Raw genomic sequence first — 13,889 nt, 5'->3', positions numbered from 1 at the left:
AAATCCATTCCCTGAACAATGGAACTCAGTCATTATCACCACCTGCGGCCCGAGTCCCCATGACCTGGGAAGGACTGACCAGCCAGCCTTCTTCCATGCTTTACTCAGTGAAATAATCTGCTAGCTGTTCCGCTCTACCACCGACCAGTGGAGCACTAAGGAGTGGAACCTACTTTAAACAGGAATGAGTTTCCTAAGACACTTTGCACAGAGAACAAAACGGGCTATTTCATAGAACCTCACCTCCCAATAATGTTCAAAGTCTCTATTAAAGAACAAACGAAGAATGTCACCATTTGCTGGCTACTGGTGATCAATCAGCTCTTTCGAGGCACTGAACACATTTGCCAGCTCTGATCTTTGAGAAACAAGACAGGGACAGGCATGCTGGGCTCAACACTTGAACTACAAGTACAGAGCTGGCCTAGGAGACATACCAAGACCTTGCTGGGGGCTGAGAGGAAGACAGAGCACCAAAGTTATCAGAATATACACTATCCCTGAGCCTGCCTTCGAAAGATCATCTATCACTAATGGAAATCTAAATGCAAGTACATTTTATAGAATGTCAGATAAATATAGACCATAGGCACCTGGAGAAAACTCTGGTACATTCACTGTACGGATGTACAATAGAAAGTATTTTTGACTTAATGCCAAATAAATAAATAAATAAAATCAGGATAGGGGATTATGGTGTGACTCAGTAGCAGAGCACTTGCTTAACATGTGCAAGACACTGGGACACAAACACACACACACCAGGCTAAAAAGTACATATTTAGTAGAATTATATCATTATAATAATTACAAAATTCAGAAACCATGCAGGGGTCTGGGGAGACTGCAAAAAAACACCAAAATGTTAATTAGAATTTTTTCTCCATATGTTAAATTTTACTAAATTCAACACGAAGTAGAAGGGACAAAGATGGGAGACCTTGGAGGAGGGAGAGCACTGCTTAGGGGGCGTAAGAGAAGGGGCAAAGAGTTTGGTTCCTACGTGTAAGTGCTGTAACTAAGCTTCTGCCCAAGCACAGAACTTTCTGGTTGTTTACAATAAGCAAATTATAGAACACCTGTCAACAGGTGTAAAAAAAATAATTACAAACGACACAATGCTTTCCAGGTTACTACGCCATTTGCAAGCCAGCATCCACTGTCTCAAGACACCTGGTCATGTAACCCCATTAAGGATCAGCAAAGCTGATAGGTGATAGGCCTCTGTAATGCTAGCCACTTAGCCAATGCTTGCCACGTGCTAGCCTGTGGTGAACGAAACCTCAGACCATAGATAGGACATGAGGGCAGAGGTTAAGTCACTTGCCCACAGTCAGAGAGTCATAGAACTGCCAGTGAGCTGGCTCTTAGCTCTGTCTCACTAATATCTCTGAACTACATTTCCAAGCTCCTTTGGGGTGGGGAGACTGGTGTTTATCTGAGGTAAAGCACCATGCTTAGTATGCACAGGGCAGTGGGATTAAACAGCATGCTTGAGGGCACACACACACACACACACACACACACACACACGTACAACAAAGAAAAAAACATCTTGAATTTTATAGCCAAGCTTAGAGTTCAGAAGCAAAAGCAATGGATGCAGTCATACCTCAAACTTATTTTCCTGGAGAGCTTGCACCTCAGGAGGAACTCTAGAAATCTAACTGCAAGTGAGGGGACACCCAACAAATGTCATATACACACAAGTATGTATGTATGTATGTGTGTGTGTGTATGTATGTATGATGTATGTATGTATGATGTATGTATGATGTATGTATGTATGTATGTATGTACATTACACACACACATCAAGGGGAGTCAAGAATGCCCACAGCTCTCACTTCTAAAGGCATAAGCGTTTATTCTGGAGCCAAATGAGCAGGGAACAGGAATTGGAGTTGTCTCAAATCAAATGTTCCAACATGGTAATATCAATTTCATGATGTGTTTATGGGGGAAACAACAGAGCCGTCTATCTGGATGTTTTAAGAATACATTGGTGGGTACATCGGGACCAAAGGACATCGGCGGAAGCCTCCGCTGTGGGCATAGGATACCACCTGATAATATTCTTAGCCTTTGGGTTGACGAAAGTTAGGGGGTCTGTTTGCCGATTCCCAAAAGGGTTTCGCCTGATACTCACAAGGATATTAGGTCAGACACGGAAGAGGGCAACAAATGGCTAAGAAGGAGACTAAAGACAGTCCACGTAAACCTGGCTACAGTTTGTAAAATTCCAACTCTCCACAATCTAAGGAGTTCTGGTCCGTGGATCGTCCTGCAGAACACTAACGCACGTGCATCTTCTTTTTCTGAGCACCTCAGTTCACACTACGCCAGCAGCAGGGGCCTTAGCCCCCAAACACAACACGGGCGCCTTACATTCATCTAAGGGCACAAGCTCCGGGGCCTTGAGTACCACGTTAGGGGGTGCTCGCCGCCACCCCAGAGGCGGCAGGTCAGAGACTGGCCTCACTTCACACAGGAAGAGGGTAGAGCGCCTGGCGCAGACACCTGCGCGGGAGCCCGAGCCTGAGGCCCAGCTCGGGCAGTGCCTGGGAGAGGCCGCCGGCCCTGCGCCCGTGGCTCCGAACCGGGCCTTGCAGCCCGGCCCAGGCGCCCGTTTACTCACGTTGCACCAGCCGGTCCCCGGTGAAGGTGGCGGAGCAGCTGGTGACCAGCGCGCAGGGGACACCGGCAGCCATCGCTGCGGCAGAGCGGGTTCCGCGCCGGCGCCGCTTCCGCCTTGGGCCGCACCACTGCGGCCGGCGCGCGGGGGGAAGAGGCTCCGGGCACGCGCGCTGGGCGGGGCCGCGCGCTGGGCCTCCGAGGAGCCGGCTGACCTTCACATCCCCCTTCCGCTGCTCCGGTGGAGCGCGCCGCGTTGCTATGGTGACAGGTGCCAGCACCTTCTAGAAGCGCTCCGGAGGAGGCCATACCTCCGGAGCCAAGTGTCTTCTGCCTGTCTCAGTCATGGCGCAGGCCCAGGAGATCAACGACCCCATTGGATCCATTCTAATCCAGGTGGGAAACAGGCCGCACAAACCTCGAACCCTGAAACCTGGCTTTCCAAGCACCTCCATTCATTCTTGGCCCCATAGCAGGAAACACCTACACTTGAGGGCATCGTGTTCTGGGGGTTGAACACAGCACCAAGCCAGTGCTCCACCGCTAGGCTGCATCACCAGCCTTTCTTGTACTTTGGGACCAGATGGTCATTGACAGTCTTGGAGCACCCTCCACAATCCAGGCAGGCCTGAAACTTGTGATCCTCCTGCCTCAACCTCCTGAGTAGCTGGGATTGTAAATCTGGATTAGCAGGCTGAGGTGCTCAGGGCACCATTTAAAAATACATTATGAAATGTTTAAAGTCCCTGGCTTGGGGGGTGTGGAGAAGAAACAGACTCATCATTAGGAGGTGGTAAAATATGGGGCCTGTGCTTCTTAACCTAAAATTGGCACTGCTTGCCTGGGAACACACACCCAAACATATATTTAAGATGACTTGGATTACAAAACAACATAAAAAGAAAACTTGGAGAAAAAAATTATTTATAATCTTGGAGAAATATTTTATTTATAATCTAGGGAGAAAGCTCTCAAGTCTTCTCCGGAAACACAGATTTTTTTTTTTTCTGAAATAGCTAAGGCATTTTTTTTCTTCATGTTTAGATATGGTCACTTTAAGATGTTCTAGATGTTTAAGAAGTTTAGCATAACTTCTAACTCATATTTAACTCCTTTTGATCATTTCCTGAGTCATCGTTCGAAGACACATGCTAATACCCCTTTTTCAAAACTCAAGTTCCTAAACTTACTAGTTTCATGGGCTTCCCTGTTATGAGTTGGACCTAAATCTTACCTTGTATCACTCTCAACAATTTCCCCTGTGGAAATCTAGCCAAACTGTAACACTAGCAAGGGACAGTCCCTGCCAATGTCCTCCCTGACACCAGTTTCCAGGTTATGAATCTCTAGAACAGCCTTCTTGTCAGCAAGACTCATGGAAGTTAGAGATGAACTGCTCCAGTGATTAGGATTAGTCATGGTGAAAATGATTAAAGGTAGCCAAGGAGAGAGATGCACGGCAGAGACCAGGGGCCATCCCAGAAGAGCCAGTAGTGATCTTCACTTCCTTCCAGACATAATATGTGACATCATACAGAATTCGGCCAACTGGAGACCCTGACCTGAGCTTTTCTACTCAGAGTATGATTGCAGCTCAGACTCACATGGCCCTTGAGGCTGGCTTTGTGAAGACTCCCTTTCCCATACATGTCACAACTGACACAGGGTGGCTCATCGCCCCACTGTAAATAAACTCTGTTGTTAGACTGTCTTGTGGCTAAAGCATCCAGAAACTTCTGTCAGGTAGGACATTCCAGAGGCTTAAAGCTCACCTCTGAGTAGCCAAGGGTCTCCCCCCCTTTTCATTGACACGAAACAACCAGAACACTAGTGGGAATTCCCCCCCCCCCCAAGCCCTGCCATCAGTCCACTCTTCCCCACAGTGACCTGACTACAGGAGCAGTCAGTCTCTTGTTCCACCAAACCCGGAACATAGATAAAAAGAAAGAGCGGTATGGCTCAGTTTCACACTTTCCCTTAAAATGATTCTTTCCAACACTCCCCTTGATGTCTGGAATAGTATAGAACAGTATATTAACAGCCTTTCTTCTTCAGAGTGAAATCTAGACAGAGTGGTTTGGCTCACCTCAGATACACAGCAATGAAAGACTTCTTACACTGGACGGGAATGGAAAGGTGTAATGTGGTCACCACTACATTAACCAGTGTCCTGCTTGTTTAAGAGGGGGTTGCATGAACTTTCTTCAGGCAAGCACAAACACATCTGCTTCCCCCAGATAAGGCACCAAAATAATGATTCTACCCAAATCTGCCTTGGTAAAAGTGAGTTTTATTGGGATTGCCTCCAGGAAAGTAGGTAACCTCCCAAATACTGAATCACTCAAGTCTCACCCCAGCATGAATAGCTTAAAGTTGCAGGATGGAGTTTGTGTCTAACCTGCAGTGTAGTACCACCACTTCTGGAGAGCCTGAGGCCACATGCTGCAGCTCGGGAAGAATTACAGGGAGGCATGAGAGGGAGTGGCAGGAACCACTGTCTCGTGACCTTCCCATCTCCACCTTCTGTGAGGGTCTTTGGGATGCTTGTGCATAGCCACAGCTGCTCTTTAATGGCTGTAACACTCCGAACAGCTTTCCACACAGAAGCTTTCTCCAGACATGGAGAGGAGAGCTGTGTAAAGGAAGAAAGTCATCTGTTAGGTTATACTAGTCACTGAAGCTTGAAGGTTGAATTCTCTGCGTAGACTCTGCACAATGAAGCAGTTTCCCAGTGAGTCCTGAGTTTTGGGACAAGCAGCATTCATTGTTCTGTGCCCACGTGGATTCCGTCTGGGCCTTCGCTTATCTCCTCCAAACAGGCTACCGATAATCAGCTGAGTTAAGTAGGAGCACTTGGTTAGGAGCCAGAACACTCAGGTCTGCCCATGGCTTTGATGTTTGCACAGGTGAATACCTTTGAGCTAATCTCTTCACCTCTAGGCTTCATTGCCTTTTCTACAGAGTGCATCTTTTAGATTGGGTTACTCCTGATGACTCGATGCTGCATGGTTCCTTTTTTACTATAGAAGTAGAGTTCCTCTATTTATTTATTTTTTTAAGATTTATTTATTTGATTGGACACACCAGAGGAGGGCATCGGATTCCATTACAGATGGTTGTGAGCCATAATGTGCTTGTTGGGAATTGAACTCAGGACCTGTGGAGGAACATTTAGTGCTCTTAACCACTAAACCATCTCTCCAGCCCAGAGTTCTTTTATCTTTAATCTAGGCAAAAAGATTGCTTCCATAAAGTATGTGAGAGAGAGAGAGAGAAGGAGGGAGGGAGAGGTGTGGGAAGGGAGAGAGACAGAGAGAGACTGCAAAAGCACAGTTACTTTAAATCACCACTGTCTCAGCCAGATTCATTAGGCACTGTTCTTTAGACCATTGTCTCCCAAGGTGTGATTGCAGGACCAGCATTAGCACCAACTGGGACTTTAGAAGGACACATCTCCAGGTCCCATTCCATACTCAATGAATCAGAAACTCTGAGGCTGGGGCCCAGAAATCTGCCTTCAACAGATCCTTCAGAGAATTCAGAAGCACCCTCAAATTTGACAGCCATTACTTTCAGTTGTATTGCAAAATACAGATTCTAAGATAATGTCAAGGGAAAACCACAGTAATCAAGCCAATGTAGAATTTACCAGGTGTCCCTCACACTATTCTAAGTGCTAGTTGCACGTATTTTAATTAATTTGGCCCTGCAACAGGCTAGTCTTCATACTTTCATGCATTGGAAACTAAGCGAAGATACATATTGCAGGTAAGCCCATATATACAGAAAATGCCTACTCGGTTCTCAAGCTTTTCAACCCAGTGTCCCTGTATAAATGGGAGTTTCCCCGTATCTGCTTTTGTTCCTGGGAATTTGAATTATTTTCTACTCCAATGTATTACAATGGCTGTAACCAGCAAATGATTCATAATTACTTAATTCTATACTAATGGGCATGGAATAGAAAACCATTAGTGATTTTTTTAAGATTGTTTCAAATGGTATAACTTTGAAAGAGTCAACCTCAATTTTAATTTTGAATTAAACTAGAGAATAATTACTATCCAAAAGAAAAGAGAGTGGCACCTGTGAACAGCCTTAGAGCAGTGTCCTTGGGTCATCTTAATTAGAACTCTAGGACTTAGATTATGTCATCTAGGAAGCTTCCTCATGGGTTTGTGCTGTTTTTCTTCCTGTCTATGAATGTTTACAGTGTGGCCTGTCTGAAACCTTTACTTCCACAGCATCTGCATAGACTCCCTGGGTCTGGTAACATGTTAAGCTGATACACACTCATGGGCCACAAGCATCAGAGGGTTAAAGAAACACCCCCTTTGCTGGGTTAGCATTGCACTCTAATGAAAGTACAGGCTGATTTCACACCACAGGGCTTATGGTGCCGTTTAATAGAGCAAACCGGATGAACTCATGCTCCATGGTGTAACAGTCCCTGTGAATCATGGCAGTGTGAGCAGGAGCTGGAGGACAAGCAGGAATGGCGACAGTTTTCTTTTATTCTGCACAGAGGCCTAGGCATCCTTCATCTCAACAGGCTGTGACTCTCTTTAGTATGCACATGTAAAATGTGTGAGTAGATAATGATCTGTTAGAAACTGGATATTGGTTTGTAAAATTATATAGTTTGATTTTACAGAAGGATTCCATGATAATCAAACCCTCAAAAATTGAAAACAAGTTAAATGTTAGAGCTAGACTAACATTTAACATAGCCAGAGTCCCTTAGGTGGAGTTCCAGGCAGCTTCAGCTATTAACCTGACAAGAGTCCAGAGTTATCTATGGAGCCTCCGGTGGTTTTGCCTCCATCAGATCGGCCTGTAGGCAGGTCTATGGTGTTTGGGATTGCTGACTGATGCTCAGAGCCCGGCCCACTGTGTATGGTACCACCCCAGGGCAGATGGCCCTGGGTTGTGTAAGGAAGCAGGCTCGTCTCTAATGCAGTCACACAAACAGGGACTTCTTAAAAGGGGAGGACAAAATTACCTGGCAAGAACCAAAGGATGTCCTTGAGAAAGATGAAGCAAGCAACTGTGTTCAGTGATGCGGTGGAGTATCAGCTACACACTGAGTTCTTCTAGGCTCTCAGTGAGTAGAGCAGAGGCTCGCTGTCCTCTGGGTGAGCCTGTACAAACACATCACACATTATTTCTGACTCTTTTCCAGGTGAGAGCACGGCACCTCTAGGATCACAGCATCTGGCAGTGAAGTCTGCCCTGCTTCTTTTTTATGCCCATTACCTCATCTTCATTTACCAATTCCAAAGAGTAGGGAAGCAACCCCATTCTGGCAGAGAAACTAGAGGGGGTGCTGAAATTTGAATAATATGTGTGGAAATTGAGTGCTTAGAGTTAGTGCTGGGAGCTGTGTGCAGCTGCCATTGAGTTCTTCCTGTTGCATGTTCTCAAGACTCTATGAAGAAGGGTTGTTGTCCACACAAGGGGAGGATGGAGGAAAACTAAAACCTTTGGTACCCTGGTGAATAATCCCACTCAGTTTCACTCCCTCACGGGCCTGAAAGACTGCATCACAGAAAGGTCCATGAGCTGCAACTAGGAAGAGAGCCAGTTCACTCCTGGGAGGAACCAAAATGTCCGGACCCTGTGAACTGCCCCTTACACTCCACACAGTAGATAGTAAGTCACCTCTTCATTATTGGTCCAGGCAGGCGGGCAGTGTGTTCGGTATCAGTCTGTGAGCCCTGGAGGTTCCGAGTAACGATCAGAGCAGAGTACAAATAATCAGTGTGTCTGCCAGACTCCAATGCCCATCAGTGAAAAGATGCAAGTAAGCGATAACATAGGCTGGACCAGTGTGAGTCCAGTTACCTCACCAGAGTACAGGTAGACATTTCAAAGTGCCTTTAGCAACCCAGTCTGCAGATTGCTGTTGATGTGACTGGGGCTGAAACAGGTGTCCGGGTTATGCATTAGCCTAACAATGTGTTTTCCTGTGGCAGCAGCTCATGCGATAATCAGTGCCATCTGCATTTATCTGGTTTGGTTTCTAACGTGCAGAAAGCCAGTGCTTCCTTGCGTCACAATGCCCATTTGATACTAAGGGGCCAGACAGAAGCATGTTCACCATTTCTAAGGGAAGCATACACTGGAGGGGCACGTTAAAGCAACGGCACACACTGCTTTCTTTTCCTCATGGACTGTTTCCCTTTTTCACTAAGCCAAACAAAATCAAAAGCACATCTACGTAGCTGCTTCCTCAGAGCAGTGTATGGCAGAACCAGCTAGGAGGGAAAGGTTTCTGGCCCTGTGGGCATATTTGTTGTACACTTGAAAGGTACACTTTCTTGAGAACTCCTTTTTGCTGGAAATTCCCTGGTTTTTTTTGTTGTTGTTTTTGGTGGTGGTTTTAAAGCCTTAACTGGTCTGTAGAAATGAGCGTCTGGCTTAGACCTGCTGTCCCATCCCATCAGCTTTCCCACCCCAGAGCAGTGGTTCCTCAGAGTGCACTTCAGTCTCAAATCTGTTTCTCGTAGCAGCTCAAAACAAATAGTACGGACACCTTCTTGTTCAAACTCTGAGACAACGATCTTCTTAGTTTAGACTGTCCTAAAGCCTAGAGGCAGCCCTTTTTAACAAATGCCACAACGCCATGTGTGTCTAGCAACCCGAGCCCACCGTAGGCCTGTTCAATCAGTCAACAGGGCTGGGGATGTGGCTCAGTTGCTAGAGTGTTTGCCTAGCCCTGGATTCAACCCCCAGCACTTCGTAAAAGCCATCGTGTAATTCACATAAATACAGTAATTACACACCTGTAATTCCAGTTTCCACAGGTAGAGGTAGCAGTATAAGGCCGTTCAAGGTCATCCTTGGCTGTTTATTGAAAAATCCAAGGCTAGCCCAGACTAAATAAAAGCACATCTCAAAAACCAACAACAAAAACTTGCAACAGGTAGACAATGTATACTTAAGTATACATTTTTTTTTCATTCAGGTCCATGAGGACCTTCATCAGTTAAAGGATAAATTAATACAATTCTCAGCTGAGGAGAAAAGAGACCCTCTAGACATTCAGTATCTGGAGACAGCAATCCAAAGAACTGAAATGGGGTTAAAGGTAAGTAAAGCTTTGGACAGTAAGTAAAATACTGAAGAGAGGAGAAGGGATTGGCAGTTCACACAGGTCCCCCTGTGGTTTGTCGGCAGAGCTGGGTTTAGTTAGGGCAGCCACCAGACGTTTCCTCAGACTGCTGCTTGAAGCTCAAGTAGAAGAAACACTTATTCCCTGTTGGAATGCCAGGTCAGATCTACACAGCAAAGTCCCTTATGGACTTTGGTGCGCAGTTTCACTTGTGCTGAGGGCTGCGGGTCAGTTAAGCTTTGAATCAATTGTTCATTATAGTTTTGGGGCTGTTTGAAGTAATTTGGCCTTGTGATGCCTAATGTTATCTTAGACACATAGTGTTTTGTGCATTTTGGGGGAGGGAAGGGCTTCATTACACAATGCAAAGTATTGTCCTAACAGAATGAAGTAAATTAACTGAGTAGCTCACATCTACCATAATGGCCTAAGTGTTGACTTTTCTGTAACAGATTCACATCGAGAACTATCTAGGTGTTGTAAACCAGGAGGTAGTAGTGGCTCCTGTGAAGAAAAACTTAGATTCTACTCTCACTTCCAAATGGTAAGTAACATAGCCCAAAGTAAGTAACACTTAGAACCTTCATCTCTTAGGCAAAATGCCCGAAGTTAGTGTCCGAATTTTGGATTCAGAGACACCTGCTTGCAGGCTACTTTCAGGCCTACTGCTTGACAGCAGGGCTGTTGTTTGGGGTCCTAGATAGTATTGCTGTTTGGTGAGAAATAGTTAAAATTCTCCAAGTAACTTTCAATGAAAGTGGGTTGTGTTTCACAATGTTTAGACACGTGGTGCTTTGTTTACAGTTTTGTACCTCCATATGTGCTTTATCACTGAAGTCATGTGGGTACTGAGAAGATGAAGCAGATGCTAAGAGTGCACACTGCCTTTCTGGGGACCTGGGTTCAGTTCCAAGCATCCACGGTGGATGATTCAGAACTTCCAGTGACTCCAGCTCCAGGAGATTTCACACCCTTTCTGGCCTCTGCAGGTACACCTCTGTCCCCTAATCACAGTGCACTTGCATACACACAGATACAAACATACCTAAACACACACACACACACACACACACACACACACACACAGAGTGCATATAATCCATACAAACACACACATATAAAATAAGTCTTAAAAGTAATTTTGGTATCCATAGTAAGCAAAAAAAATTAATATAGTTTGATCGAGACACTCATTATGTAATATATCCTAAGAGATGATTTATTAAATTCAAACTGAATTGAAAAGAAGTGCTTTTTCCTGGCCATGGGCCTCCTAATAGGGGAATATAGACTAAGCTTGGCACTAAGCTTGACAATTGGTCTTAAATCCCTGCGGCTCTTCTTTGTGCTTTTTGTTGACACCACCCTCCCCATGTCCCCGTCCATGAAGGTGGTGGCACAGATATCTCTTGTCCTTTGCAGAGGCAACCCTGCCCTGTCCTCCCAGCCTGTGTCCTCTCAGGCTACTCCATAGTCACCACAGTTGTGTCCTCACCACTGAGGAGGTGATTGCTACTGTTTTATAGCAGATTATCCAAGTTAATATCTTATAGGCCTCGTAGGGTGTTCTCACGAATATAGATAGGTACAGCTTTGCTTAGAGCTTCTGCCTGGGTTTCTCACAACTAAGTGCTGACTGAAATGTCCCTTTAAGACTTGGCTTGGAGCTGGGAAGGCAGCCTCAGGAGAGATGGGTGAGGTTCCCCTTCCTCCCTTACCTCAGGCACACAATCTCCATTTGCCTTCTGGGTCTGTCATATACTTGTCAGTGTCACCGTGAGGCTCTCATCCTGAGGAACAGAAGAAAATTTATCCCGTCAGGGAGTCTCTGAAAGCAGAATGGGCCTGGGGCTGGCCAAATGGTGGACAACATGGCACAAAAATATGTTGTCACCATAGGACATGGCTTCAATGTTAGTGATCCTCCTGCCTCAGACCCCCTAGTATTGGATTTCAGGGGTGAGTAGCCTTATTTGGCGTCACCTATAATTCTTTGCTGTAACAATACACTGACACTCCAAATCTACACTTAGGTCTGGTTGTTTTCATCTAAAACCTCATTCTCTCTCTCTCTTTTTTTTTTTTTTTTTTTTTTTTTTTTTTTTTTTTTTTTTTTTTGCCCTGAGCGAGACTGTCTTATCAGCCCATATCTAATTCATATTATAGAGGTTTACAGGAGCTTGTACACTGAGATAGCACTGTGGTCGGTGCTCTGTGGGATTTAAAACAATCTACATTTGGAGCAAAGACTCCAACTTGGTGAAAATTACAGTGTGAGACAGCACCTGGTTAAATGGAGACTCAAGTTCAGCAGATTGGAGCCTACAGAGGTTGCTCTGGGCTACTGTAGTGAGCCTGGGGGCAAAGTAGTTCACCGACTCAGGCCTACTGGAAGGAAAGGGAACCTTTTCTGGGGAGAATTACATAGTACAAATGAAAGTTACATAGAGAGTGACCACTGAAGGTCTGTTCAACAGGAAGACATGCCAGCTTGCTGGACAGAGGTGGGGGTGGGAAGAGGGATGGGGGATGGGTAAGGAGAGCAGGGGACAGACTAGACAAGAGTAAAGTCTAAACTCACTTTCTTAGAAATAGGGAAGCACTGATAGTTTTGTGTCAGTTTGTGACTCAATGGGTTCTTTATAAAGACAACTCTGGAAACAGCTGTGGACAGGGGCTGAGCTAGTACAGTGAGAACGGCAGCTGGGTTACCAGCAGTGGCCACGAAGCCATCCGATGGCTTCTCTGTGACTGGTTCATGTAGCAAGCATGCAGTGTATATCTGCTATTTGCTGCATGTGCTTTAGATATAGGAGCCACGCCAGTCTATGTCCTTGTAACACGGCTTCTAATCTGAGATGTTTAGACCTACATGTAGATTCCTGGAAAGGAGGCTGAAAGGAAAACTAGCATTGGAAGCATTTGGACAGGCCCTCAGTGCACTTGAGATTAGAGGAGGGTGCAGAGTGACCCCAAGGCTTGGGTCTGGGCCACTGAGAAGGCAGAAGTGTGTGGATCTAACACACTAGCAAAGTGAAATTGACTTGTGGGACAAAGAGCCAGGTCCTCCTCTTCTCTCTTCTCAGTGAAAACAACGAGAATTAAAGTTCATTTTCGTGAACTTTCAGTAACTTTCAGTTCAATTTCAGTAACTGCATTCTGTGATCTTAGGCTGTGTGGTATCAGGACTCAGCCCCCTGCTCTGTGGGCTTCGGACACCACTGATGTTCTCCTGCGCCCTTGAGGCAGGTGGCAGACCTACTGTCTTCTGTGGGAGACCTTGTGGCAGTTTCAAGGGCTGGATGTACCAAGAGTTTACTTTCTCACTCTCAGTTCCCACTCGCTGGAGGGAGGGATATTCTTGTGAATTTGAAGGGTGGGTGCCTTTTCTAGTTAAATATGTTCGTTGTGTCTTTTCCACAATACGGACATCCTTTTATACTTCTGACTCTCACAACAGTGCACAGTCTACAGGTCCTGGAGGCCCTCACAATAGTTTTCCATCTTTTTCTGGACACTCTATCTAGAATTTTCGATTCTGTGGATGTATGATGAGTCCTTTCTGACAAATGAGAGATTCCATGCTTTCTGTCACAGTCTGTAGTCTGTCCGGAGGCCTCTGGAGTCTCAGCCACAGTGTAGTACTTCTCTTTAGAGGAGGTATAGAAAGCAGGCTGACAAACACCACCCCACCAGGTGGCCAAGGGTGCTCACTACGTACAGTAACCACATTTGACAGCCTTCCAGCCGGGGCTGCATAGTGCAGCGCCAGGTCTGCTGCATCCACAAACAAAGCGCGACCTGGAGATTTTTACTGCAGAGGATTCCAGGTTTGGAGGAGACGATGCAAAAGACACTGGGGTGTGTGGCCAGTGCTGAGGTTGGATTGAGAAGCCGAGGTTAAGTGAATAGACCAGGCTACATGCTGACTGTGAAAAGAGCTTGATCAGAGCCAGCAACGGGACACACGTGTGGTTAGTGCAAAAAGCTCCACAAAGCGCCTTGATTTGTAAATTTGATTTACATTGCCTGTAAATCAGCCCTACAACCATACAGGGTAAGTCATTATCCCCATTTTATAGACAAAGATCTAAGGCTAAGTTGCATCAGATCAGTCACATGGCCAAGAATTTCACAGGAA

At 45.7% G+C, this 13,889-nt stretch overlaps 2 protein-coding genes across 4 annotated transcripts in view; one reads left to right on the top strand and one right to left on the bottom strand.

The window, feature by feature from the left end:
- Positions 1 to 2,768, bottom strand: part of AAGAB (alpha and gamma adaptin binding protein) — a 48,113-nt gene extending 45,345 nt beyond the window's left edge. For 2 of the 3 annotated variants that reach the window (XM_080930043.1, XM_080930044.1), the window contains exon 1: positions 2,639 to 2,768. In XM_080930043.1, coding sequence (XP_080786169.1) covers positions 2,639 to 2,711 — 73 coding nt within the window. In that variant the 5' untranslated portion in view covers positions 2,712 to 2,768. The remainder of the gene's footprint in view (positions 1 to 2,638) is intronic. The other variant, XM_080930045.1, reaches the window with a different exon arrangement.
- Positions 2,769 to 2,979: 211 nt separating this feature from the next.
- IQCH (IQ motif containing H) overlaps positions 2,980 to 13,889 on the top strand; it is a gene marked incomplete at both ends in the record, with an annotated part of 170,461 nt that continues 159,551 nt past the window's right edge. The window contains 3 exons of the mRNA XM_080930607.1: positions 2,980 to 3,030; positions 9,602 to 9,724; positions 10,201 to 10,292. Coding sequence (XP_080786733.1) covers positions 2,980 to 3,030; positions 9,602 to 9,724; positions 10,201 to 10,292 — 266 coding nt within the window. The remainder of the gene's footprint in view (positions 3,031 to 9,601; positions 9,725 to 10,200; positions 10,293 to 13,889) is intronic.

The sequence above is a fragment of the Micromys minutus genome, assembly GCF_963924665.1.
Source record: "Micromys minutus genome assembly, chromosome: 16".
NCBI lineage: Eukaryota > Metazoa > Chordata > Mammalia > Rodentia > Muridae > Micromys > Micromys minutus.
This window is presented reverse-complemented; position numbering and strand designations above follow the sequence as displayed.